At 44.3% G+C, this 26,614-nt stretch overlaps 1 protein-coding gene across 4 annotated transcripts; it reads right to left on the bottom strand.

Annotated features, from left to right (window-relative positions):
- Nucleotides 1-3,788: 3,788 nt before the first annotated feature.
- METTL6 (methyltransferase 6, tRNA N3-cytidine) lies at nucleotides 3,789-26,599 on the bottom strand. 4 transcript variants are annotated; one of them, XM_083706071.1, is made up of 7 exons: nucleotides 26,486-26,599; nucleotides 23,131-23,507; nucleotides 20,953-21,087; nucleotides 18,913-19,083; nucleotides 17,385-17,526; nucleotides 15,385-15,398; nucleotides 10,801-11,177 (listed from the first exon to the last, which is right to left on the bottom strand). In XM_083706071.1, the coding sequence occupies exons 2-7, from the start codon at nucleotides 23,425-23,427 to the stop codon at nucleotides 11,166-11,168; spliced, it is 771 nt and encodes a 256-aa protein (XP_083562197.1). In that variant the 5' UTR covers nucleotides 23,428-23,507; nucleotides 26,486-26,599; the 3' UTR covers nucleotides 10,801-11,165. The 4 variants fall into 4 exon arrangements, with proteins under 4 accessions (XP_083562198.1, XP_083562195.1, XP_083562196.1 ...); XM_083706072.1 differs by lacking the exons at nucleotides 10,801-11,177; nucleotides 15,385-15,398 and adding an exon at nucleotides 3,789-4,684; XM_083706069.1 differs by lacking the exons at nucleotides 10,801-11,177; nucleotides 15,385-15,398 and adding an exon at nucleotides 10,065-10,616.
- Nucleotides 26,600-26,614: the final 15 nt, after the last annotated feature.

Genomic DNA, 26,614 nt, shown 5'->3' with positions numbered 1-26,614 from the left:
GAAACTGTTATTATCAGAAGCTTCTCAGCCCAGTGTTATAAGAATTTTAAGGTCTCAGATATAGAATAAATATTCATAAATGCACACATATCTAAATATATGAACGAGTGTTATGTACTGAGTTGAATAGGATCCAAAATGCAGCAGTCTGATTGGTCCTAGAACAATAGGATTCAGAATGCAGCAGTCTGATTGGTCCTAGAACAATGCAGTAGTATGATTGGTCTGCAGGAGCCACCCAATCCAGCTCCAGATGGAAGTGAATCCACAACCTGATTGGCCCACAGGAGAATTCCGGAATTAGCCAATCACGTGCAGTCCATTGTGTAAATAATGTCTATAAAGTGGATACTGTGGGGTAACTTTCATTCCTTCTCACCATGAGCTGAATAAAGAGCATGAAATCCACTCTCGACTCTGAGTATATTTCACAGAGCCACCTTTCCTATTGGGTTTACTGGTGCATTGCGCCAGGGTGCCGGCCTCTCAGGGGCGCCGCAGCAAGTGGGGCAGCTGCGCGGCTTTGCCGGCGGCCTCCCCTTTCCCTTCTGCACGCCTGCCAGCTGCGCCCCGTCAACCATATGGCTGGCGGGCATGCAGCCTGCCTCCCAAGCCTCCGTGGGAGGAGAGTGATCCGCACAGAGGCTTAGGATGGAAGCTGTGCCCCGCCAACTATATGGCTGGCGGACATGCAGCCTCCTTCCCAAGCCCCCGCAGGAGGAGAGCGTTCCCCGCAGAGGCTTGGGAGAAGGTCGACAACTCTGGGAAACGGGGGGTGGAGCGCCGGAGGTTCTTTGCCCCATGGCGCCAGATATGCTGAAGACGGCCCTGATATGAACCATGTGTCTGAAATAGTGTGGGAGAGCAATCCTGAAGCCATTTTGCCTCTCCCAATGACCTCAAGTATTCCTCTGCAGTAAGGGAGACAAATGGGGAAAGCCTTCCCGTTGTCTTTTTGCTTACAAATCCTGTCTTACGGGCGTATTTGTTCATGAATAGGGTGAGCCTGTGACCAGGATTCAGGAACCATCACAAAAGAATGGCCAGGCTGCCCAGGTAATGCAATCGGTGACCATTATCGGGTATCCTGGCAAACAGGATTTCTGCTGTAGACTATCTCCTTCTGTGATGTATGTATGATGATTTGTGGGGTGGTCTTGGGCTACAGCTTGGGCAATTTCGTAAAAACCTTTTGAATGGCTTGCGCGCCATTGTTCAGGGTTCTCCTCTCTCCTGTGTGTGGTGAGTGGGGACCCTGTTGCAATAGTTCCTTGAATAAAGATCAGGCTTACTAGCTGCTTTGCTTCTCAATATACTCTGGCTGGCCTCTGTTATTTTCTCCTACCAATAGGGAACCCACTTAAGGACTCTACACGGGCTCTAGAATACCCCATAAGGGAAAGGGAGCCGTTTTTTCTTATAATAACAGGGTCAGACAAATGATGAGATAGAGCTAGAGAAGTTGGACAAGACTTTGTGGAGGTCTTCGTTCTCTTGCCTGCTCAGAGTAGGTCTCGGGGGGGGGGGGGTGCCCATCCCTCTTCCTCCTCTTACCAACTTGCCAGGTGCATCCTCATTGACTACCAACCTAGCCTTGATACTTGGGCAGCACCTGGTTTCGGTACACCCGCCAATTTGCATTACCTCTTTCTCTTCCCCACCACAAGCCCAGCTCTGCAAAAGCTTTATTTCCCATCTGTTGGCTCGGATCACCTGCATCATAACACCCCAACACTTTTACACCTCCCTATACTTCAGAAGTTGGCAAATCTCCCCCACCCCATTCATTCTTTTATTTATATTTTATACATTTTTTTTACAAAGTAATAATCATAAATAAGAACACCACCACTGAGACCATTCCATTGTAACTATCCAACCTCTCAAAATTTCAACACCTCTTGCGATGGTTTGACCCCTTTCCGTTTTAACTCCTCGGTCCTGTATACCTGAAGGAGCGTCTCCACTACCATCATTCAGCCCAGACACTGAGATCCAGCGCTGAGGGCCTTCTGGCGGTTCCCTCATTCCGAGAAGTGAAGTTACAGGGAACTAGACAGAGGGCCTTCTCGGTAGTGGTGCCTACACTGTGGAACGCCCTCCCATCAGATGTCAAAGAAATAAGCAGCTATCTTATTTTTAAAAGACATCTGAAGGCAGCCCTGTTTAGGGAAGTTTTTAATATTTAATGCTGTATTGTTTTTAACACTTGATTGGGAGCCGCCCAGAGTGGCTGGGGAAACTCAGCCAGATGGGCAGGGTATAAGTAAATTATTATTATTATTATTATTATTATTATTATTATTATTATTATTAACAGTACAAATTCTACAAACACCCTCCATATCTCATTTCTCCTGCGTGTTCCCCATCTTACCTTAATGGCACCCATTAATTTATCATTAATAGCTGTACCCCACACCTCTTTATACCATTCTTCTATTTTATATTCTGCTTGCCCCTTGCACTTCCTAGCTATCATAATTTGTGCAGCTGTCAATAAATTTGTGAGCAAGTCCTTCATAGCCTGTGAACCTTCCACGTCATCGTAAATTGATAATAATGCTACCTCTGAACTTTCGGTCAGCTTTAACCCAGTGGTTTCTGTTATCTCCTTAAAACACCCTTTGGCAAAAGAATTGTACATATTTACACCTCCACCACATGTGAACATCGTTCCCTGTTTCCCGGCATCCCCTCCAACATAACACCGAGAGTTGGCTAATCTTGATCACCCCAAGGGCCACATTCTGGGGTGGGACAGGGCAAATGCAAGGCAAAAGTGGGAAGGGAAACTAATGTAACTTGCACCTTTGTTCAGTAGGCTAGCTCTACATGCAGTCACACGCCTAATAATACAGCTTCTGTAAATCCAGGGACTGTGCCTGGAAAATAGGGGCACTTGGAGGTCTGCGTTTGAGGAAGAAAAACACAAATGCTGCAGGGGAAACCCATGTCTAAAAAAATCACAGCGTGCTTCCCCCAAGACAGTGTTAATAGTTTCTCAGTTTCTGTCAATCTTTGGTTTCACTTCTACTGCCTTTAGAGACTTTGCTTTTAGTATTATTCTCCCTCCTTGCTGTGGCCCACTTGATACAGAAACACCCCAAATTCCTGCCTGTTTCTGAATTTGGCACGCAACTATCTGGGGCATGTGACGAGCTTGGTAGCACCAGGGCTCACTTCCTCCACTGAGTCCCAAACCGAGACGTTTAACCAATAACATTGGCATGATTTGGCAGGCAGGGGAGAACACTGGCCACTGGGTAGTGTAGAAAATGTTCTGCAAGCATTGGCAAAAACTGAGCAGGTTCTGCCAAAAGCAGGTTCTGCTAAAAGCACCGTCAAATCAAATCAAATACCTTTATTGGATTCCTGCAGCCATTCAAAAGCCACGCTTTGGTTTCTGAAAATTTTGGAAGTTGAACAGACTTCCGGAATGGATTCCATTAGATTTCCAAGGTACGAGTGTACTCCTAAACAGGTGTCTTTACCAAACAAATTCCTTATTTCTTTAGTTACCGTATTTTTTGCTCTATAAGACTCACTTTTTCCCTCCTAAAAAGTAAGGGGAAATGTGTGTGCATCTTACAGAGCGAATGCAGGCTGCGCAGCTATCCCAGAAGCCAGAACAGCAAGAGGGATTGCTGCTTTCACTGTGCAGCGATCCCTCTTGCTGTTCTGGCTTCTGAGATTCAGAATATTTTTTTCCTTGTTTTCCTCCTTAAAAACCTAGGTGCGTCTTGTGGTCTGGTGCGTCTTATAGAGCGAAAAATACGGTGTTTTGCCTTTATCCTAACAAGCCAAGAACTTTCATAACAGGCAGAGGCCTTCCGTTCCCCAATTGGTTTCTTTGTAAGGCTATAGTTGTGTGAAAGGCTTATATTTTAGATTCCGTTTTAATGGGTGGTCTCACCTCCTTACTCATTTGCCATCCTTTTCTTTCCTGCTTTCACACCAACGACTCACGCTTAATTGGTACCCAGGTGTGCACAGCTAGTTCAGTTGTTCATCAAGCGCTCGGTACAGTTTTCTATCCTGGTGAGATTAGATACTGCCGAGTTCAGTGGGGGAGAATTAAAAAACCGTGACAATAATAATAATAAAAAAATCCATTGCAACTTGATCGAGACACCTTCCCTGGAATGCAATCTAGGCATATTTGTATATATTTTTTAAATTAAATTTTCTAAATCACATTTCAAAACATTCATTTAAACGACCTTAAATCAATGACTTACCTTTTTCGGTGGTCATTTTGCCTACCCTATATCCCTGCATAGTTTAAATAAACTAAACCATTCAGTAATCCATTGTTACATCCATCAAAACTTATTTACACTGCTGAATTTATCTTAACGCTACCAGTGTTTTTAAATGAACAGCAATCTAGGTTTAAAGGGTGTCGCCTCGGTGCAATGTTTCCTAAACACAAGGCAGATTGGGCTGCAACAACCTGCTGTTCCTATATGCCTATTTAGTGATATTTTATACCATTACAAGGGAATACGCGATTGCTGGACTTGCCCAATATTTCACTAGCTGCCATACCAACTCAACCGTCAAGCAGAATGTTATTTGTAGCTTTCTCACCACCTCAAGGGCTGGGGTCCTGGCCATCTGCTCCAAAGTCTGCCTGGGATGGCACTGCTGATGTCACAATACTCTTGTGATGTAGTTTACTCTGCAACCAGGCAGGATGACAACAAATGCAAGGTTGCCACTAGAAACAGGAGCCCAGTGCTTTGTGTCTATCCCTCCCAATATCTAGGGAAATGCTTTGATCCAATTGCTGAGAATGGGAATGAACGTTGTCTTATACTGCTTTAGGAAGAACACCATAAATGTGGTATCTTAAAGAAATGAACTAGCCTTGATGACCTGAATACCTGCTGCAGACTAATAACCTTAGAATTCTACATAATTCAGTTGTGATAATGATAATACAGTGGTATCTCGGGTTAAGTACTTAATTCGTTCTGAAGGTCTGTTCTTAACCTGACACTGTTATTAACCTGAAGCACCACTTTAGCTAATGGGGCCTCCCGCTGCTACCACGCTGCCGGAGCACGATTTCTGTTCTCATCCTGAAGCAAAGTTCTTAACCCGAGGTAATATTTCTGGGTTAGCGGAGTCTGTAACCTGAAGCGTATGTAACCCGAGGTACCACTGTAATTAACAACAGCAAAACCTCCCCTTCAGAAGAGGCATGGAATGGATTGTGGATCAAAGCCCTGTATAAATTTTGACAATGACAAGAGAAAGTGCCCTCAAAAATCACACATGGTTGGTTTTTCAGATGTCTAGCTTGTATTGTATAAGACAGAACAACTCAACTCTCCTATGTGTTGGAGAGGGTGTCCCCTTTTGGGACATAAAGCCATATGTGGTGGGAGTGTTCAAAAATAGAAAATAGAAAAATTCTGGGAAAATGTCTTTGCAGAGATATCTTTGATTACAAGGTAGATAGTTCCTATGTCCCTAGGACTGGCATTGCTTAATTTGTTCAGTCAGGACTCACCAAGAATTAGAAATGAAGATCTTATAACCCATTTATTGACCACAATAAGAACAATCATAGCCAGCACATGGGAAACACTGCAACTGTTGAACATGGATAAGTAGTATGAAGTGGTCTGGCAGACAAAGCTTTGTTGGAAAAGCTAGCATGGAAATTGCAGAGAGGCCAAAAGAAAAACAATAACTTCTATGCAGTATGGGGCAGTTTTATTGAACGCACAGGTAGTGAGGCACATGGGGGATTAGTGCTTGGGGTGAGTAACATAGTTTGGAATACTTGAAATATACATTTTAACCTTTCCAATTGCTGCAGATATAATGTATTCCTTCCATTTAATGAGATTGGAGCATATGACATGTTATTTTCTGGTTTTTAAGATTATGAGAATGTTTGAATTATATGCTGCGGCAAAGAAACTATTTTTAAATGGGGGGGGGAACCCACCTTCCCTTTAACACCAATGATCTGGTGTTAGTTTTCTGAACCCTGGGTGATTTTTTTTAATGAATAGGGTTAAAGAAAGATAGAAGTGGAGAACATAAAGGTGGCTTCTGTTGAAGGCTCAATGAATACTTAATTGGCGGCTTTTCCAAATGAGGGACATATAAGAAGTCCTTTAACTTGGACTGAGGAGGACACACAACAAAAAGGACAGTTGGAGGGGAGGACTCCCTGCATGAAAGGGAGGGTAGAAAGTATCTTCCAGGGTGAGAGACTGGGAGAAGTAGAATCCCAGGTGGGAGATGGGAAGATCTACTTCTGTATGTGGATAAATATATGATATAAATATGGTAAAGGGCCCTACATGTAATAGTAATAATAATTTATTTATACCTCACCCATCTGGCTGGGTTTCCCCAGCCACTCTGGGCGACTCCCAACAGAACATTAAAAACGATAAAACATCAAACATTAAAAACTTCCCTAAACAGGGTTGCCTTCAGATGTCTTCTAAAAGTCAGATAGTTGTTTATTTCCATGACATCTGATGGGAGGGCATTCCACAGGGCGGGCACCACTACCGAGAAGGCCCTCTGCCTAGTTCCCTGTAACTTCGCTTCTCGCAGGGAGGGAACTACCAGAAGGCCCTCAGAGCTGGACCTCAGTATACAAGCTGAACAATGGGGATGGAGACACCCCTTCAGGTATCCTGGGCCGAGGCTGTTTAGGGCTTTAAAGGTCAGCACCAATACTTTGAATTATGCTTGGAAACGTACTGGGAGCCATATAGGTCTTTCAGGACCGGTGTTATATGGTCTCTCTCTCTCTCGTTACGTTTTGGTTTTTTAAAATATTCTCATTCTGTAGTCTAGTTTGATTCTTATTGTATTTTATCTCAAAAACTGTCAGTAAAAAATATTTAAAAACGAAAAATAATGGACACCTTCATTCACCAAAGCTCCAACCTCCCCAGTGTGCTTTCCCACTTTGGCACCCAAGATTAAAAGTAGTCAAATTGCAACGCTCACCATAAAATTCTGCAGTAACTAACTCTTTGCTTCCCTTTAGTGATGCTCTGATTGTAACGCTGTATGAGACTGCCCCACTTGGCCTAATGGTAAGGCCAGTCATGTATCCAGTCTTTGCCGAAGTGCCAGAATTTGACAGGTCCTTCCTTACCTGGAGTAAGTGCTTACCCCGTTATGTACTTCTCACCTTTAGCCTGACCTACACTCCCACCAGATGTAGCACAAAATTATCCTTCACACTCACACACTGAATCTGGAAGCGGTCTTTTTCTGGCTTTAAAGTAACGCCAACGTTATTGGAGGTGAAGCATTCTCAAGCAAAGCACTCAAATATGACTTGCAAATGATTTACCGTATTTTTCGCTCTATAGGACGCACTTTTCCCCCTCCAAAAATTAAGGGGAAATGTGTATGCCTCCTATAGAGCGAATGCAGGCTGCGCGGCTAAGCCCAAAGCCAGAACAGAAAGACGGAGCGCTGCTCAGCCTTTGCGCTGCTCCCCGACCTGGTCTTTGAGGCTGGCGGAGGGGGAAAGCAGCGCTTCTTCCCACTGCCAGCCCCACAAGCTCGGGGGGCAGCGGGAAGGTGGCGCGCTGCCTTTGCGCTGCTCCCCGACTTGGTCTTTGGGGCTGGTGGTGGGGAAAAGTAGCGCTTCCCCCCACCGCCAGCCCCACAAGCCTTCCCGTGCGCTGCCTTCCCGCTGCTCCCCGACCTGCTCTTTGGGGCTGGCGGTGGGGGAAAGCAGCGCTTCCCCCTGCCAGCCCCAAAGAGCAGGTCGAAAGGAACCCAAAGCCTCCAGAGCCCAGCGGGAACTCTCGCTGGGCTCCGGAGGCTTCGGGTGAACGCACCTTGAACGCACAGAAAGCACCTTGTTTTAGAGGGGGAGAACAAGAATTATTTTTTTCCTGTTCTCCCCCTCCTATGGTCCGGTGCGTCCTATGGTCCGGTGCATCCTATAGAGTGAAAAATACAGTAATTTACCCCAGTACAGACCTTGAGACCTGCTGAGGACAGAACTGCAAACCTTTCTCCATCCCATTAAAGGTCAAATGTAAGTCTCATCATAGAATTGCTGAAGAAGGAGCTGTGCTTGCCTCTCTCTTTTTGCCCATAGACTTTCTGCGAAGCATATTCCATGCTGTTCTTATTTTTAAAAGGTTTAATGTGTTTATAAAAGTCTTTGCCCAGAATCAGTGCAATTTGATCTTTCTGGTTTGGGCTTTAGTAGTCTGCTGGCACTATTAAAAACAAACAGAACCCCTAAAGGTCGCAAGAAGGGCAGGATTACAGGAAACGGCAGTAGTTTGTCATTTGTACGCTGGTCCATGCGTAAGGCTAGGTGGGTTTCTCATAGCCCTTCATGCCAGCATCTCCTAGGGCCTAGGCCCTGCGTCATCCTATCCTGTATATAAAAGGCAATATGTGATGGCCTGGGATTCGGACTCGGATGCTGAACCTGAGGAATCCCAGCCTGCACAGGATTCCCCGCCTCCAGAACCAGCTGAGCCTGAAGGGTCCTCACCTGTGCTGGATCCTCAGGTGCAGGCGCCAGCTGAGTCTGCTCTGGCTCCTGAGGGGATGGAGGACCCACTGCCTGCAGGTGCTCCACTCTCAGCCCCGTCAGGGGAAGCTGAGGTTGCCTCTGGGTCCAGTAACCCTCCAGCCTCTCCTGAGCTGCAGAGGCTCAAGGCAGAGAGGCGGAGGGAACTAAGTTCCCGCAGGAGGAGTGCTCACCTCCAGGCCAGAAGAGGCGAGTCACCTGTGGACAGGGGCCACCCTATGCCTCGGGGCAGATAAAAGCCAGTCAGCCCCAGTCCCAAGTTGCGGGAGCAATATTGTTGGAAGCCAGTTCCTGTCTGGACCCTGTCCTGCTTTCCTGCCGGAGCTCCTGACCTCACCTGACTCCCTGCCCTGCTCTCAGCTTTGATGGACTACCTCCATTCTGCACCTGAAACCTCGGACTGAACTCGGACCTCGCCTCATGGTTAACCCATGGGACCAGCACACAGGAGCACTTTGTATCATGTGCTAGTGCTGTTGTTATGGAGAACTAGAAAGTGGTGCCAGCCCACCTGGCAAACTACCTGTTGCTCTGGACCCATATCTGCAAGATTTAAATGGATAATGGAAATCGGCACATCTGTGCTGAGTTTCAATGGTTTTTACCCTGAAGTACACACAGCCAAGGATGTTTCCAAAGTGTTTTTCTGTGGTCCCTTTTCAGTGCTGCAGCACACAACCGGGAACAAGAGATATGTTCCTTTTCTGAAAAGGCAGGAATCCTTTCCTCTGGGACCTTCTTGTGCTGAAAGTAAACAAGCTGTATAGGCTTTATTCAGGGCAGAACCTCAATTGGCCCCAAAGGTTGAGTGAGTACATGGGGGCAACAGCCTGTCCAATCTGTCAGATAAGAACTGACCTACAGCTCCCCTGAAACCACAGTTCTGACGCAGTTCTTCCGGGACAGCACCACTTTGGCGGAAGCACAATTTAATGCTTCCCGTTACCTGTTACAAAGCTAGTACATCAGAGAGAGGCTAGACTTCTCGTGTGCATGCTCATGGTCCATTCAATCGTGCTGCTTGCGTCACTTTACACAAACTCTATGGTAATGATTTCCCATAAGCTAACCTTACAAAAAAAGGGACGCGGGTGGCGCTGTGGGTTAAACCACAGAGCCTAGGACTTGCCGATCAGAAGGTCGGCAGTTCGAATTCCCGCAACGGGGTGAGCTCCCGTTTCTCAGTCCCTGCTCCTGCCAACCTAGCAGATCGAAAGCATGTCAAAGTGCAACTAGATAAATAGGTACCGCTCTGGCGGGAAGGTAAACAGCGTTTCCGTGCACTGCTCTGGTTCGTCAGGAGCGGCTTAGTCATGCTGGCCACATGACCTGGAAGCTGTCTGCGAACAAACGCCGGCTCCCTCGGCCTATAGAGCGAGATGAGCACGCAACCCCAGAGTCGGTCACGACTGGACCTAATGGTCAGGGTTCCTTTAACATTACAAAATGAAACGTCAGATTTCCCATCTAAAAACAGGACTTCCTCACTAAACTGCTTCAGGGTGTTGTAAGCTGGAAGCAACAGACACATTTAATCAGCCTGAGCAAGGGAACAATCACAGGCAGAGACACAATTTAGGGGAGTTTTGACTTAAGTGGCACAGTTTACACGGGGAAAGGCAATTCTAATTGTTCAAGAGGATGCGTGGACTGATGATACAGAAACTTGGTGTACAGCGCCATCTAATGCCAAGATTTAAAAAATAAATGTATTTGCTTTACGATGGAGAACCTGAGTCATGGCACGACGTACTGGCTGCTCACATCGGTTCCTTTATTCACCTGCAGCGAAGAAAACAGGACAGCAGCTTTGGCAAGCACAGAGTCAATCACCCTGGTATAACACCAAAGGGAGGGCACTTCAGTGAAACATCCAAATGCCAACTTAAAATAGTCCAGGTGCCCGTGAGCAAAAATCACGTCTCCCTTTGAGGCTTCCGAAATTTGCTTTGGAGAAAAACCCTCGGCACGGACAGGCCTTCCTTCTTGTTCACCGTCTCTCGCAGCACGTATTCATTGACCACCTGCTCATACCCCACGGATAGGAAAAGTTCAGCCAAGAAATCTGAAGAGAAGAAAGATAAAGCAGTCATCCAGCGTAGGTGGAAGCACGAACGTGAGATGGCAATGTGTAACTACGCAGGCTCCTCTTTTCAGCCCAGCCCTGCCCAGAGCCTTTGCATTTTAATAGAATTAGAAGCCCCAGGTAACGAGAAGGTTTTGCAGCAGGCAACTAAGACTTCAAAAGTCAAAAGAAAGAGCATTGGGGCAGTTCTCAAGCATCAGCCCCCAGACTTCATTTGCTGAAGAAATCACAATTGTCGTGATTAAGTTTGTTGTTCTTTCCTACTTGACTGGTTGAACTTTAAAGCGGACAAAACTGTAATCCATATTTGGTAAGTGGCCTCCCCAAAATTGTAAGGATACCTTATCATCAATCAGATCTAGATTTAAGGCCTTTTATGCATAAGCAGCAGTTCTACAATATTTATTTGGTCGTGTACCTCATTATATCTGCATCGCTGGAACCCCAGTATCTGTGTACAGTTTGAAGGTTACTATTTTGCTCTGGTGGGGTTTTGCTGCAACGCTCTCTAACTCACATCACCAAGACTCAGAGAACTTGTAAAGAGCAATTCTTGGATAGATACGAAGAGGACTTGGTGAAAGGAGTGCTGGACTCGACATCGGATACAGATTTGGGAAATTTGACATTTGGACTTAAATCACCTACAGAAGGAGAACCGCCGCAGGGTGCGGCTGGAGGAAACTAACCAACAATGTCTCTGCGATTCTTAAGCTGGAATTGTAACGGTTTGAACCTTCCCAGAAAAAGACGTGAAGTTTTTCATATTTTAAAAAGAGAACAATTGGATTGGATTTGTTTACAAGAGACCCACATAACAAGAATACATAGAAAATTGCTTATAAACAAAAGGTTAGGACAGGAATTTATCTCATCGGATAAAGTTAAAAAAAGAGGAGTGGTGATTTATGCAAAGGAGAAATTGGCCCCTAAATTGATTTTTAAAGATGAACATGGAAGAATATTGGCAATTGAAATACAAATCCAAGGAGAAAAGTTTCTGACAGTCAGCATATATGCACCAAATGAAAGGAAGGCAGAATTTTACAAGAAATTGCATGAGACATTGATGGACTACCTGGATTATAAGGTGATTCTCTTAGGAGATATGAACGGCGTTGTTTCTACATATATGGACAAAGCACAAAGACAGGTGATCTCTAAGGATGGGAGATTACCTAAGACTTTCTTTGAAATGACCGACAACATGGACTTGATAGACATTTGGAGATTAAGAAACCCTCTCGAGAGAGAGGGGACATTCTTTTCAGAGTCCCAGATGACATGGACAAGAATAGATCAAATATGGATTACTAGTGGAATGGCTCCAATGATAAAAAAAGTGGAAATCTGCCCAAAGACACGCTCCGACCATAACGCGGTAAAGATGGAAATGAAGGTAACAACAGCTGGTTCCTTTAGATGGAGAATGAATGACACCCTATTTAGAGATCCAGAAGTTTACAAAAAGGCCCAAAAAACCTTGAAGGACTATTTTGAGATAAATCTGAGGACAGAAGTGGAGAAAAGAGTGATCTGGGACGCAAGCAAGGCCGTGATGCGAGGTTTCCTAATACAGCAGAACTCTTTAAAAAAGAGGAAACAAAATGAGAAGAAAGATAAGATTTTGGAAAAAATAAAAGAAGGTGAAAAGAAATTGAGGTCTAAACCAAAGTCTCATGAGATTTTGAGAGAAATTAAGTTTTATCAGATGCAATATATGGAACTGATGAATCAGGAGATAGAATGGAAGATAAAGCAAATGAGACAAAGGACATTTGAATCAGCAGACAAATGTGGGAAACTCCTATCATGGCAACTGAAGAAGAGACAGAAATTAAACACTGTTACAAGCTTGGAGGTGGATGGAAAGAACATCTCTAAGCCAAATGAGATTAGCAACTGCTTCCAGAGTTATTTCAGAAGACTTTATGCACAAGGGCCAGAAAATGAAGGAGAAATGGAAGATTTCCTTAAGAAATATGGATTACAAAAAAATTCGCAACAGAGTGTGCAGATCTTGAATGAGAAAATAACTGAGCAAGAAATAGAGGGTGCCATTCAGAATATGAAACTAGGGAAATCTCCAGGACCAGATGGACTAACCTCCAGATACTACAAAGCGTTAAAGGAATGGTTAATACAGCCGCTTAAGGAGGTTTGTAATGAAATATTAGAGGGGAGGAAGGCACCTGAATCGTGGAAAGAAGCCTTTATTACACTTATACCAAAGACTGAGGTTGGTAAAAAACAGATCAAGAACTACCGCCCTATATCTTTATTGAATGTGGATTACAAAATATTTGCAGACATTTTGGTAAAAAGATTGAAGAAAGTGTTGGTGGAGGAGATTCATAAGGACCAGGCAGGCTTTCTCCCGGGTAGACACTTATCGGATAATGTAAGGAACATAATTGACATAATAGAAATGCTGACAGTTAATAGCAATACAAAGGCAGTTTTGATTTTTGTGGATGCGGAGAAAGCCTTTGACAATATTTCTTGGAATTTTATGAAGAAGAATCTCCATGGGATGGGGGTAGGCCAAAGATTTGAAAATGGTATAGGTGCAATATATTCGGAACAAAAGGCAAAATTAATTGTAAATAATGTGGTTACGAATGAACTTCTTATAGAAAAAGGGACACGGCAGGGATGCCCAATCTCCCCGTTACTTTTTATATTAGTCCTGGAGGTTTTGTTAAACATGATAAGGGGAGACCAGCTGGTGAAAGGGGTCCAGGTCGGAGCTAGAGAGTATAAACTGAAGGCGTTTGCAGATGACTTAGTTTTGACCCTACAGGAGCCAGATACTAGTACAAAAAGAGTTCTAGAATTAATTCGAGTTTTTGGTCAGGTTGCAGAATTTAAGTTGAATAAACAAAAATCCAAGGTTCTGGAAAAAATTTTAACAAATGTGGAAAGAGAGAGGTTTCAAGAGGAAACTGGACTAATTATGGCAAAAAAAGTGAAATATCTGGGAATTAATATGACATCTAAAAATGTGAATCTATTTAAAGACAATTATGATAAATGCTGGACTGAGATTAAGAAAGATCTAGAAATATGGTCGAACCTGAAGCTTACCTTGCTAGGACGAATTGCAGTGATTAAAATGAATGTATTGCCTAGAATGTTATTTTTGTTTCAGACATTACAAATTGTAGATAAACCGAATTGTTTCAAGAGGTGGCAGAAAGATATATCTAAATTTGTCTGGCAGGGCAAAAAGCCCAGAATAAACTTTAAGATACTTACTGATGCAAAAGAAAGAGGGGGATTTGCCCTGCCAGACTTAAAACTGTATTATGAATCAGCAGCCTTCTGCTGGTTGAAAGACTGGCTACTACTTGAAAATGCAGACATTCTGGATTTGGAAGGTTTTAATAACATGTTTGGTTGGCATGCATATATCTGGTATGGCAAGGTTAAAGTGCATAAGGGTTTCAAAAACCATATTGTTAGGAAAGCACTGTATAATGTTTGGATTCGGTATAAGGATTTGTTGGAAAACAAAACTCCCAGGTGGCTATCACCAATGGAGGCTAAAGAGGTGAAGAAACTTAATATGAGAACTAATTAGCCAAAATATTCTGAGATTTTAGAAATAGAAAGTGGCGAACTTAAATTACAGAGCTTTGAGAAGATAAAGTCCAAGGTACGAGATTGGCTCCATTATTATCAAATAATGGAGGCCTTTAAACAAGACAGGAAAATTGGGTTCCAGGTGGAAAAATCGAAATTAGAAACTGAATTGTTAGAATCCAATACTAAGAACCTATCAAAGATGTATAACTTGCTGTTGAAGTGGAATACAATTGACGAAACTGTTAAATCAGCAATGGTTAGATGGGCACAGGACTTAGGACATGATATTATGTTTGCTGATTGGGAACAGTTGTGGACCACAGGTATAAAATCTACGGCTTGTAATGCCTTAAGAGAAAACATTATGAAAATGATTTATAGGTGGTACATGACCCCAGTCAAGCTTGCTAAGATTTATCATTTGCCCAATAATAAATGCTGGAAATGTAATGAAACTGAAGGAACCTTCTATCACCTTTGGTGGACCTGCCCAAAGATTAAGGCCTTCTGGGAAATGATTTATAATGAAATTAAGAAAGTACTTAAATGTACTTTTCATAAAAAACCAGAGGCATTTCTTTTGGGTATGGTGGGCCAACTGGTGCCAAGGAGGGACAGGATCTTTTTTATGTACGCCACAACGGCAGCAAGGATTCTACTAGCAAAATATTGGAAGACACAAGAACTACCCACGCTGGAAGAATGGCAGGCGAAAGTGATCGACTTTATGGGACTGGCAGAAATGACTGGCAGAATCCGTGACCAGGAGAAAGAAACTGTGGAGGAAGATTGGAAGAAGTTTAAAGTATATTTGAAAAATCGCTACAAAATTGAGGAGTGTTAAAGTGTTAAGGGAAAGGAAGATGTATAATTACAGCTATATTTATTCTTTTTGATTTAATGCGATATTGATAAGGAGAATAAGTTAAATTTTAATTGGCTAAAAAAGTTGCTGAAAAATTCTAAAACTAGGATGCAAAAAGGGGAAGGTATGGGGAAGTCCGTGAAAAGAGGCTTATGAAAATGAGGTTAAGAAATCAAAATTTATGTTTTTGTTTGTGTTTGTTGCTGTTTGTATTGTTTGGTGTTGTTTTGTTGATAAAATTGGAAAACCAATAAAAAATTATTTAACAAAAAAAAAAAAGACTCAGAGAACTTGATGGTACCCGACAACTAACAGATTAGCAAAAATGTATAAATCTGAATTGAATATATGCTGGAAGTGTTAAGAAAAAGAAGGTACCTTTTTCATATGCAGTGGACCTGTAAGAAGCTAAAAGCCTACAGGGAAATGATATACAATGAGTTGAAAAAAATGTTTAAGATACCGTATTTTTCGTCCCATAGGACGCTCCATCCCATAGGACGCACCTAGTTTTTTTGGGGGGAAATAAAGGGGGGAAAAACCAGGTCGGGGAAACCGAACCAGGTTGAGGAACAGCGGGATGGCGGCGCTGCGCCTCCCTGCAGTCCCCCGAACTTGTGGGGCTGGCCGATGCCTGCCCGACGCGCGGGGCGCTCTGCTTCAGTGTGCCCTGCCCGCCGGGTGGCAGGCTGCTATCCGCAGTGTGGGGAGCCCTGCGGGGAACTCCGGCAGGGCTCCCCACGCTGCGGATGTCTGCCCAGCGCGAGGGGCGCTCTGCTTCAGGGCGCCACGCGGGCTGGGCAGACATCCACAGCGTGGGGAGCCCTGCGGGGAACTCCTGCAGGGCTCCCCATGCTGCGGATGTCTGCCCGGCGCGAGGGGCGCTCTGCTTCAGGGTGCCCATCGCGCCGGGCGGCAGGCTGCTATCCGCATCGTGGGGAGCCCTGCGGGGAACTCCTACAGGGCTCCCCACGCTGCAGATGTCTGCCCGGCGCGAGGGGCGCTCTGCTTCAGGGCGCCTCTCGTGCCCGGCGGCAGGCTGCTATCCGCAGCGTGGGGAGCCCTGCAGGGGACTCCTGTAGGGCTCCCCACGCTGCAGATGTCTGCCCGGCACAAAGGGCGATCTTCTTCAGGGCGCTGCTCGCACCGGGTGGCAGGCTGCTATCCACAGCGTGGGGAGCCCTGCGGGGAACTCTCGCAGGGCTGCCTAGGCTGCGGATGTGTTCCCGAAGCGCCGCACGCTCTGCTTTCAGCGCGCCCGGCGCTCCGGGAAGCATGCTGCTATCCGCAGCCTAGGCAGCCCTGCGGGAACTCCCGCAGGGCTGCCTAGGCTGCGGATGTCTTCCTGAAGCCTGGAGAGCGAGAGGGGTCGGTGCGCACCGACCCCTCTCGCTCTCCAAGCTTCAGCGAAAGCCTGCATTCGCCCCATAGGACACACCCAGATTTCCCCTTCATTTTTGGAGGGGAAAAAGTGCGTCCTATAGGGCGAAAAATACGGTAACCTTTTTTAAGAAACCAGAGGCTTTTCTTTTAGGAATAGTAGGACTAGAGATACCCAAACAATATAAAAACGTATGTGACAATGGCAGCCCAAATGATTTTAGCCCAAAGATGGAAAGAAGATAGTGTCCTGAGACTAAAGAAGAATGGCAGCAAAAAAAGTTGGAATTTGCAGAAAGGGTAAACTTACCGGAAGAATAAGAAATCAAGATGAAAGAGTTTTTAATTTGGAATGGAAATCGTATATTGGATATTTTAAAAATGATTGTAAACAGATCAAATCATTAGCAGGATTAACGTAAAGACGTGCAGTGATATAAAACTAATTTTGATTGTTCTGGACAAATAATAACTAGGTTTAATTTGGAGATGCTACAAATGTATTACGTATAAAGATAGATAACTGTAGAAAGGGAGGGAGCTCGAAATGGGGTACTGAAATTTGATGAAAAATTATTTTATTGTTTGATGTAAAATGGGGGGGGGGAGACTCAAGAGAATTTAGGAATAGTGAAAAGTAATTAGAGAAGCACAATAAAGCCCCATGCACAGTACCAATGTGAAATGACTACTGAATCCCATGATTTATACTTAAGGAAATGCCACAAGACCATACAAGTGGAGATTTTAAACCCAGTTTGTATTCGTTTTTTTAATGGTTTTTGTATTTGTTTTGATTACATTTTTATTGTTAATCACTTTGAGATGTTTCACTGGAAGCGATTCATAAAGTAACTAGGATAAAAATGCAATACTTCTGGGAAGCAAAGTGTAAACAAAGCCGAAAGACTCACCATCTGTGAAAAAGTATGACCTGGTTCCATCCTGTCTGACGTAGAAGTTTTCTCCAAGCTTGTTAGAAGACTTAAACCGCAGCATAGCATGATCATAGAGGCCATAATCTCTGAACAGCACACATTTGCCTGGTTTTAACACCTGACAAAGAAGTAACAAAAAATAAAATTGACATTATAAAACAGAAACATGGCACTACATCTAAAAATGGAATATTGTGTGTCATGAGGCTCAGCTGTTTCAGATATATTTTTACAGCGCATCAAACGCACTGGACATTTTATTCCTACTATTACAAGGTACTTGGAAAAAACTTTTCTCTGAATGCTCCAATCATAGTTTTATCCAGTGCTTTTTTTCTGGGAGGACGCAGGGGTATGCATACTCCTAAACATTTTGTGAGTCTTTGTACTTTTGTTCATTTACTGTATTTATTTTCCTTGATTTGAATTATAAAATGGTGGTTTTCTTGTGTCAAAATGAGAGTACCCCTAAACTTTTTTTAGAAAAAAGAAACTGGTTTTATCCAAGTACAGTGGTACCTTGGTTCTCAAACTTAATCCTTTCCGGGAGTCTCTTCAACTCCCAAAACCGCTCGAAAACGAAGGTGCGGCTTCCGATTGGCTGCAGGAGCTTCCTGCACTCAAGCGAAAACCACGTTGGACGTTCGGCTTCTGAAAAACATTCACAAACAGGAACAATTACATCCAGGTTTGCGGCGTTCAGAAGCCAAGCCATTCGAGTACCAAGGTACCACTGTAAAGGATTATAGAAGTGGGATTGGACCCCAGTGATACACAAGACATTTGGTGCCCTGTGTCAGGGAACTGCCATCAGGGCCGGAGGGAGAGAGCAGGCTCCAGAGGGATTCCAGAGAGCGTCCCGGGATGGGGAGAGGCAGCCCATCTTCTGGGGAAGGGAATCAGCGTAGCACCAGTGGAGAAGGGGGGCAGATGGGGGAATCGGCGAGGTGGCTCCATGACTCCTTGTCGGGGACCAGCGGGGAGAGTAAGGGTCCTCCGCTGCCCACACCCTCCTTGCGCAGAAGGCTTCCGCGCAGGGAGAGTAGGAGGAGACTAGGCGTCAAAGAGCTTCTTTGCTGGAAGAAGTTCAAGAAACGCCCACTGACGGATTCTGCCAGCGATTGAGACAGCCACGGGCGAGTGGCTGTCCGGACAGAAGAGGTTCACTCAGGCAACCCAGCCAGGTGTGGCGCCGGTTTACGCACGAGCAACCCCTAGAACCATTACACCCTGCATATCTTGTTGCCTTTCCTCAATGACTAGCATAGCTGAAATTAAACAAAATAGGGCTTTTGAACTGCCTAGATTTCCAATTTTTTACTTTTTAGTGAAGGTACACACAGCCCTGACAAAGCTACCCCATGTCCGTATTTCTCATTAGCTCACTTGGGCACCAATGTATTTTGGAGGAAGGGGGCCACAGCGTGCAAACATGTGGCAACTTTTCGGAGCAGACATGTTTGATGATTTTATGGTAGATTGATTAAAATGCAAGCTTACTTACTTTATAAAGATTGTGCAAAACCAGATGCATCTTCTCAGGATGAACAGCAGACAGCACAAATATTAAGGTCACAACATCCACGGAATCTGACGGCACGTTTTCCAAAATGTCATCTTTGGTAAGGTCACACTGGAATGCTTTACATCTCTGGGCATCATATAAAGGGTTTTGCTATGAAGTGAAAAGGTTTTTTTCTGAGAAACATTTGCAATCAAATGCTCCGATTTCACTTGCTGAAATGAAGACTTTTTGAAAAGTGCCCCATGAAAGCATGAAACAGCAAGAGAACAATCATTTCTATCCCTTTGTGGCACAGATATGCCACAAACATGTCCCTAAATCATGATTTTAGCTAGTATATTATAGTATAGTACAGTCGTACCTTGGCGTTCCGGAAGTCCATTTGACTTCCAAAATGTTCAGAAACCAAAGCGCAGCTTCTGATTGGCGGCAGGAAGCTCCTGTCACCAATCAGAAGCCACGGAAGGCCCGTCAGACGTTCGACTTCCAAAAATAGTTTGCAAACAGGAACAGTCACTTCCAGGTTTGCAGCATTCGGGAGCCAAAACGTTTGAGAACTAACTGCTTTTGAACTCATTAATAACTAGCCTTACCAGCGGACAGAATCACTGTGGCAAGAATAGTCAAGGAAGTCCCGTACTGTTCATGGAGTTATCATACCATCAGCCTTTTGGGGTCATGGTCAATATCTTGGACAAGTCACTTTTAATAAATTAATCTTTTGAAAACCTGTCTTCAAATATGCTAGACTGACTTGTTATAAATCTTCAAAATTCAAAAATACCTTTTCTTTAAAAACCATAATAAAAAAAAGGATAGATAGAATATTTGTAAGGAATTTTTTTTTGAAATTATTGGAAGATATGTCTGCACCTAAAACCTGGCAACAATCTATTTCCTGACATTTTCATATTAGAAAGGAATTTATGTAATCCTTATAATGTCACAGATATACATGAGTTAAGGTTAGTCAACATATGCAGTACGATAAAAGAGAACAGGAATACAGTGGTACCTCAGGTTACATATGCTTCAGGTTACATAGGCTTCAGGTTACAGACTCCACCAACCCAGAAATAGTGCTTCAGGTTAAGAACTTTGCTTCAGGATGAGAACAGAAATCGTGCTCCGGCGGCGCAGCAGCAGCAGGAGGCCCCATTAGCTAAAGTGGTGCTTCAGCTTAAGAACAGTTTCAGGTTAAGAACGGACCTCTGGAACGAATTAAGTACTTAACCTGAGGTACCACTGTATATATTTTTCTTCTATTTATCTGAGCACATTATGCTATGTGCTGATTATGGTTGCAGAAACTTATGTGGCTAAAACAAGGGAGACTATTGCCACGCCAGCCTTAACCAAAGCTGACCATGGAAAACCTGATGTTGTAGTTGTGAAGATTTTCAGACTTCCATTTTTGCTGCACCTGCTGAAATTTCTCTTTTACACAGCTACTACAGGTTCAGGAGCCCTGTCCTCTTGTGCGACCCAGGCTACCCTCTCTCTCTGCACAGAAGGTGGCTGATTTCTTTTCAAGCCTCCAATTCAATATTTTCAGTCATATGATGCCTACTTTTTCACAACAATTCAGTGTTTGTGCCTGCTGATCTCAATGTGAAATAGGGAAGAAAGGAAACCATGACTGGGACTCAATGCCATACACTGTAGCATTCAAGAGTTAAGTATTCATCACTGATCATGTAATCAAATACAAGGGTAGGAAGAGTTAAAAGCTTTATTCGGTTAGCCTGGTGGAGCAATCACTCTCCAGAAATTGTTATGTCAGGCTAACCAAATGTGTAAATGAATAATAATTGGGAACAGCCGTGTAGTAAACCCTATACAACATATGTAGGAACCCCTAATTTTTGGCACAATCTGTCCTCTTTTTCCTCATTTCTTTTATCATTCACTTTTTAAAAATAGGGATATACTATTTTCCCTTTTCAAAGAACATTTAGGCACCGGTCTCTTGTGGGCGGGGGGGGGGGCAGGGGAGAGTAAGACAAACATCTCACCAACCTTTACATATTCCACAGCTCGGGGAGAGAAATCACAGGCATAAGCAAAGATATTCAAATCCTCTTCTAAAAGTGGAAATAAACAATTCCCGACACCACAGCCTGCTTCAAGGATGGTGAGTTTCTGATCCTCAAACTGTTTGGGAGAGAAACAATTGCATTTGATATCTTTCCAGAGCAAAATGCATCATTAAAAATCTGCAATGTTTTCAGAAACGAGGTCCACACATATGAATCACATTGCAGTGCTAAGTTTTATCACCCTGGAAATCATTTGTTTACAATAAAGAGAGAGCCAAGAAAGGGACACCTCTCTTCATTGTAGACTTTGCTTTGGGGTCTCCATGAGGGCACAATCCTCTTTTGTGTGCTTCATTTTTATGTGTGTTTTTGCTATGTTGCTACTGCAGAAAAACAGGGTACAAAGTTGTTGTTGCAGATGCTTAAAGGGAGCCCTGACCATTAGTTCCAGTCATGGCCGACTCTGGGGTTGCGGTGCTCATCTCGCTTTATTGGCCAAGGGAGCCGGCGTACAGCTTCCGGATCATTTGGCCAGCATGACTAAGCCGCTCCTGACGAACCAGAGCAGCGCACGGAAACGCTGTTTACCTTCCCGCCAGAGTGGTACCTATTTATCTACTTGCACTTTGACATGCTTTCAAACTGCTAGGTTGGCAGGAGCAGGGACCAAGCAGCGGGAACTCACCCCGTCGCGGGGATTCGAACCGCCGACCTTCTGATCGGCAAGTCCTAGGCTCTGTGGTTTAACCCACAGCGCCACCCGTGTCCCTGTTGCAGATGCTTACGGGCAGCTATTCAGGATGACAGCCTGTTTGGGTTGGAGAGCAGGGGTGAAAGGCATTAAGTTCATAGGCCAACAGAGTAAGAGTCTGTTGGTGCAGAGTGGGCCCTCTTTATGTGCCAGACCAAGGGAGAGTGCTTATTTTGTGATGAGTGCTTATTTTTGTCATTTGTTTAAGTCATTTGTTTAATAAGAGTGCTTATTTTTGTCATTTGTTTATGTTATACGCTGGACCTATTTTTACAGATTCTGTAATTTTTACACATTGTTATATTTACTTTGTATATTTTTTATTGTTTACAGAGCAGTATTGTCCCCTGCTCTGTAACTGAAATATTCAATTAAGAGCAGATTATAAATACTACTAATCACAACAAGAACATCATCTCTCACTATGATTTAAGCTGTATGATGCATAGCGATTTCACAAAACATATGTATATACAGACTGGCTTATCCACACCTCCCCTTGTTCTGCTGCTACCGTCACCCTCCTGGGGGGAAAACTGCTCTTTAGTGCTCAGTTGGAGCTAACAGGAATCTGGGTTTGGCATTTGTTGTGATGCATTATATATTTTATCTGCTGTAAGCAGCCCAGCGTGGCTGGGGAAACCCAGCCAGTTGGGCGGGGTATAAAATCATCATCATCCTGTCTTCATTGCCCAACAAATACAATCTTCCAAGCAAATTAGGTTCCAAACCACCTCTGTGGGGGTAAATGGGCAGCTATGTCTCCTACAGTAATACTGTGATTCCCAGCAGTCCCCCATCGAAGCACTAACCAGATTTATCCCTACTTAGTGTCAACATCAGATCCTCCCAGGTCATTCAGTAATCTATACTGGAGGCATCTGGAATACTATTGTTGTCCTGATTTCTTTTTTTTTTTGGGGGGGGGTAATTCTAATACTGACTTATCCTGCAATCATTGCAGGGACTCCAGTGTACAATGTCTAGGATTTGTTAGATGACATATTATGTAATTCTGATTAAATAAAATACACCACAACCATCTAGAGCAAGGAGGTCATTGGAGCTGAATGAAGCATTTGTGCAAAGGCTTGCAATGTACAATTTCTGCAGAAATGGGAAGTTCTGTTTATGTGAGCAGGACCTTTGCACGCTAAGTAACTGACTGGCATCAGCAAAAATATCTGAGGAGTCGCCAAATCAAGTTTTACCATAGCAACTGCCCAGGCAGCATCATGGAAACAGCAAGGTACATCTACGTACCTATTGCATTCATTAAAAATTTTACATGAATTAAGATGGAACAAAGATTGGCTAGGGCTTTCCAGTCGTCCCCCCCCCAAAACCCCATTTCTACTGTAGCTCTTGCTTTCCCTCTGATGCTCTAGCATGCGTAATGACACTCACTTCACGGCATGCTTTTAATTCTTCAAACTCTCTAGTTGTCCAGTGCCTGTCCTTGAAAAAGTTGGTGCTGTTCCTTTTGTAAAACAGATCCCAGTTCTTCTGTGCTTCCTTCTCTAGTTTCTGCTGTTTGAAGTCAGAGACAAAGACCTGTTCTTTGGCCAGTTTTTCGGCTTCTTCGGGGCTAAGAATTCTTGCTTTGTGCCCTCTCTTTTGGAATGCCCCGTCTTCACAAGCTGAGATGGTCACATCAAGCTGAGCAACAGGTGATTCACCTTGCTGAAGCCTGGAGTCGGTCATCTTAATTAAGGAGGACCCTGAAGATTCAGAGTTGCTTTATTCTTCAACTACCGCAATTCTCCGTTCAGAAAAGAACTAGACTGAGAAGGACAATAAGGACAAGGTTAGCATTTTTCATCTTTCGCTGGACATGTTACAAAACGATAAAGGGGCCCTTGAAATGTGTTGTTTCCCTAGTTGAATTCTTTTTTAGACAGAATGAACAAGCTCCGAAAACCCTACCAAGGTACAAGAAGAAATCAATCCCTAACAGGATAGATTGGTGTACAACTTTTAGAAGACATCTGAAGGCAGCCCTGTTTAGGGAAGTTTTTAATGTCTGACGTTTTATCATGTTTTTAATATTATTTTGGGAGCTGCCCACAGTGGCTGGGGAGACCTGGCCAGATTAAAATATTATTATTATTATTATTATTATTATTATTATTATTATTATTATTATGTTTGAAGGTTAATCCATGCCACAGACATATATATTGTAAACATTTTCCAGCCGCTTCCACCCTGAGCTGTTGTATGTTTGCTTATGTCTGGATCCCACCACCAAACCTAATGCCAATTCTAAATGGGAAAGGACATCAAGGTCCCAGAATTCATTTCCAAATACCCATATAATCTCACTGTTTTCCTATCATCTGAATGTAGTTTCCCAACTTTCATGTGAAACTGAAGATCAAGGTGCTTGACACACCTGGAAGATGCTCTCTTTCCTACTACTACTACAACTAGCAGGCCATATGATAAAATATTTCCCCCCCTTGATCTAGGAATGCAAAGGGAAGAGTACATTGAAGGAATTCATCAGAGCCACAAAGCAGTTATGGCAGCAAATGAGATAACAAGTTTTTAGGATTTGGTGTGCAGGCATGCGTATTTTACAGTAACACCAGAGGGAGCTGGCTAGCCACAGTGTGTTTAAAGATTTCTTTCCTTCAAAGCATCTTTCCTTCAAAGAGGGTCTTCGCAAACCACTTAACAATTTCTCCGTCTGTTTGCTGCAGCAGCTGCGCTGCACAGGGTGAGTTTTTTTTATTGTATTTTGATTGCTACTTTTACTCCTTGTAGTTATCTTGCATTTGCAATTTGCATTTCACAAACTGTAGCACAATAAAATAAAATACAATGCAAAAAACAAAACAAAAGAAGCAATAAAAATAAAATAATTAAAAACCAATATGTGTTTTTAATGCCGTGGATGTGCTGTTGCCTGTCTTCAACTGCAAAGCCATGGACCACCTGAATGAAACAGACCATAGCTTGGGAACCCCTGGTCTAGGATAGGGGTCTGAAACCTGTGGCCCTCCAGATATTGCCAGACACCAATTCCCCACTGACAGGGCTGCTGGGAGGGAGCCGGAATCCAACAACATCTGGAGCCTTGCAGGTTCTCCATTCCCTTCCAGTATTTCTCAAACTTGGCTCTCCAGCTGTTGTCGGACTACAACTCCCATCATCTCTGACCACTGGTCCTGCTAGCTAGGGATGATGGGAGTTGTAGTCTGAAAAACAGCTGGAAACACAAAGCTAGGTGGATCCATGGTCCCAACTTGGCCCCGATCAACTGCCTACTGTTCCACTTCACAGGAAAACACATCCCTGTTGGTGGTGGGGACATGAAGCTCACTTGCGGAGCCTTCCCCATCCCCCAATTTCTTCTCTTTTTTTACAGTAATTTTTATTTGGTTTTGCAAGTATTAAGTTTATAGCAATCCAAATTACATCCATATTTCGAGATTCCACCAAATCTCTTGACTTCCCACCTTCCACTCCATGGGTCCTATTGTATACCCTCTCAACTGCATATTATTTCATAATGCCTATTTTGTATCTTTCCAAATTGTCCATGATATTCGCTACCTTACAATGTTTTCATCTGCTTACAGTGGTCTCCTAGACCCATTCCCCAATTACAGCCCACTTCACAGGAAAACACATCCCTATTATAATCCCAAGCTGCTACGCAGCTGAATCGTAGAGTTGGAAGGTACCCCGAAGGGTCATCTAGTCTGACCCGCAGCAAGGCAGGCATTTCAACTAAAGCACCCATGACAGGGGGCCCAATTAGGCAGCTTCATTACAGTATTGCGTTTTTACCCCCCATCTCCTTGGGTGTTGAGTGCCACCCATCAGGGGTCCAAATAGCGCTGCGGGTGGTCCCGCCCCACCAAAAAAGACGGGGAGCTGTAAGGGCGCAATATAAGAATAATTGCTGAGACCTGTGGCACTCTGGACATGCTCAGAGACCGCATTCCTCACCAAGCCATAAGGGCGCAAAATAATAAGAATAATTTCTTAAGTCTGTGGTGCTCTGCATGTGCTCAGAGGCCGCAATCCTCCCCAAGCTGTAAGGGCGCAAAATAAGAATAATTTCCTAAGTCTGTGGTTCTCTGGACGTGCTCAGAGGCCATGTTCCTCCCCGAGCCGTCAGGGCGCAAAATAATAAGAATAATTTCCTAAGTCTGGGGCATTCTGGACATGATCAGAGGCCGCGTTCCTCCCCGGGCCGTAAGGGCGCAAAATAATAAGAATAATTTCCTAAGTCTGCGGCGCTCTGGACATGCTCAGGGGCCGCGTTCCTCCCCGAGCCGTAAGGGCGCAAAATAATAAGAATAATTTCCTAAGTCTGCGGCGCTCTGGACATGCTCAGGGGCCGCGTTCCTCCCCGGGCCGTAAGGGCGCAAAATAATAAGAATAATTTCCTAAGTCTGCGGCGCTCTGGACATGCTCAGAGGCCGCGTTCCTCCCCAAGGCGCAAAATAATAAGAATAATTTCTGAAGCCCGTGGCGCTCTGGACATGCTCAGAGGCCGCGTCCCTCCCCGAGCCGTAAGGGCGCAAAATAATAAGAATAATTTCCTAAGTCTGCGGCGCTCTGGACGTGCTCAGAGGCCGCGTTTCTCCCCGGGCCGTAAAATAATAATTTCCGAAGTCCCCGGCGCTCTGGACATGCTCAGAGGCCGCGTCCCTCCCTTTCCCCTCCCTGCTAAGCGTCTCTCGGGGGCTTCGGCGGCCACGAGGGAGCGCGGCCTGTGCTGGGCCTAGCGGCGGCTGAGGCCTACCTTCTCTCTCCCCTCAGGCGCGGAGCGCTTTCCCGGTCACACGCCGCCTCCTGGCAGCCCGGAAGAGGGAGAGCAGGAGGAGAAGCAGCGCAAGGGCCCGGGCGGGCCTTGGTCTTTTTTGTTGCCGGC

Source organism: Podarcis gaigeae, assembly GCF_964106915.1.
Source record: "Podarcis gaigeae genome assembly, chromosome: 12".
NCBI lineage: Eukaryota > Metazoa > Chordata > Lepidosauria > Squamata > Lacertidae > Podarcis > Podarcis gaigeae.
The sequence above is the reverse complement of the archived record's forward strand: the minus strand, read 5'-3'. Positions and strand labels throughout refer to the sequence as shown.

Excerpts from the sequence above, each read along its gene's own strand:
- METTL6 (XM_083706069.1), bottom strand. The coding sequence starts at position 23,427 with ATGACCGACTCCAGGCTTCAGCAAGGTGAATCACCTGTTGCTCAGCTT. Across the intron at positions 19,084-20,952 it reads GAGCTGTGGAATATGTAAAG|CAAAACCCTTTATATGATGC; the intron begins GTTGGTGAGATG and ends TTCACTTCATAG. Across the intron at positions 17,527-18,912 it reads TTTTGCACAATCTTTATAAA|GTGTTAAAACCAGGCAAATG; the intron begins GTAAGTAAGCTT and ends CTTCTTTGTCAG.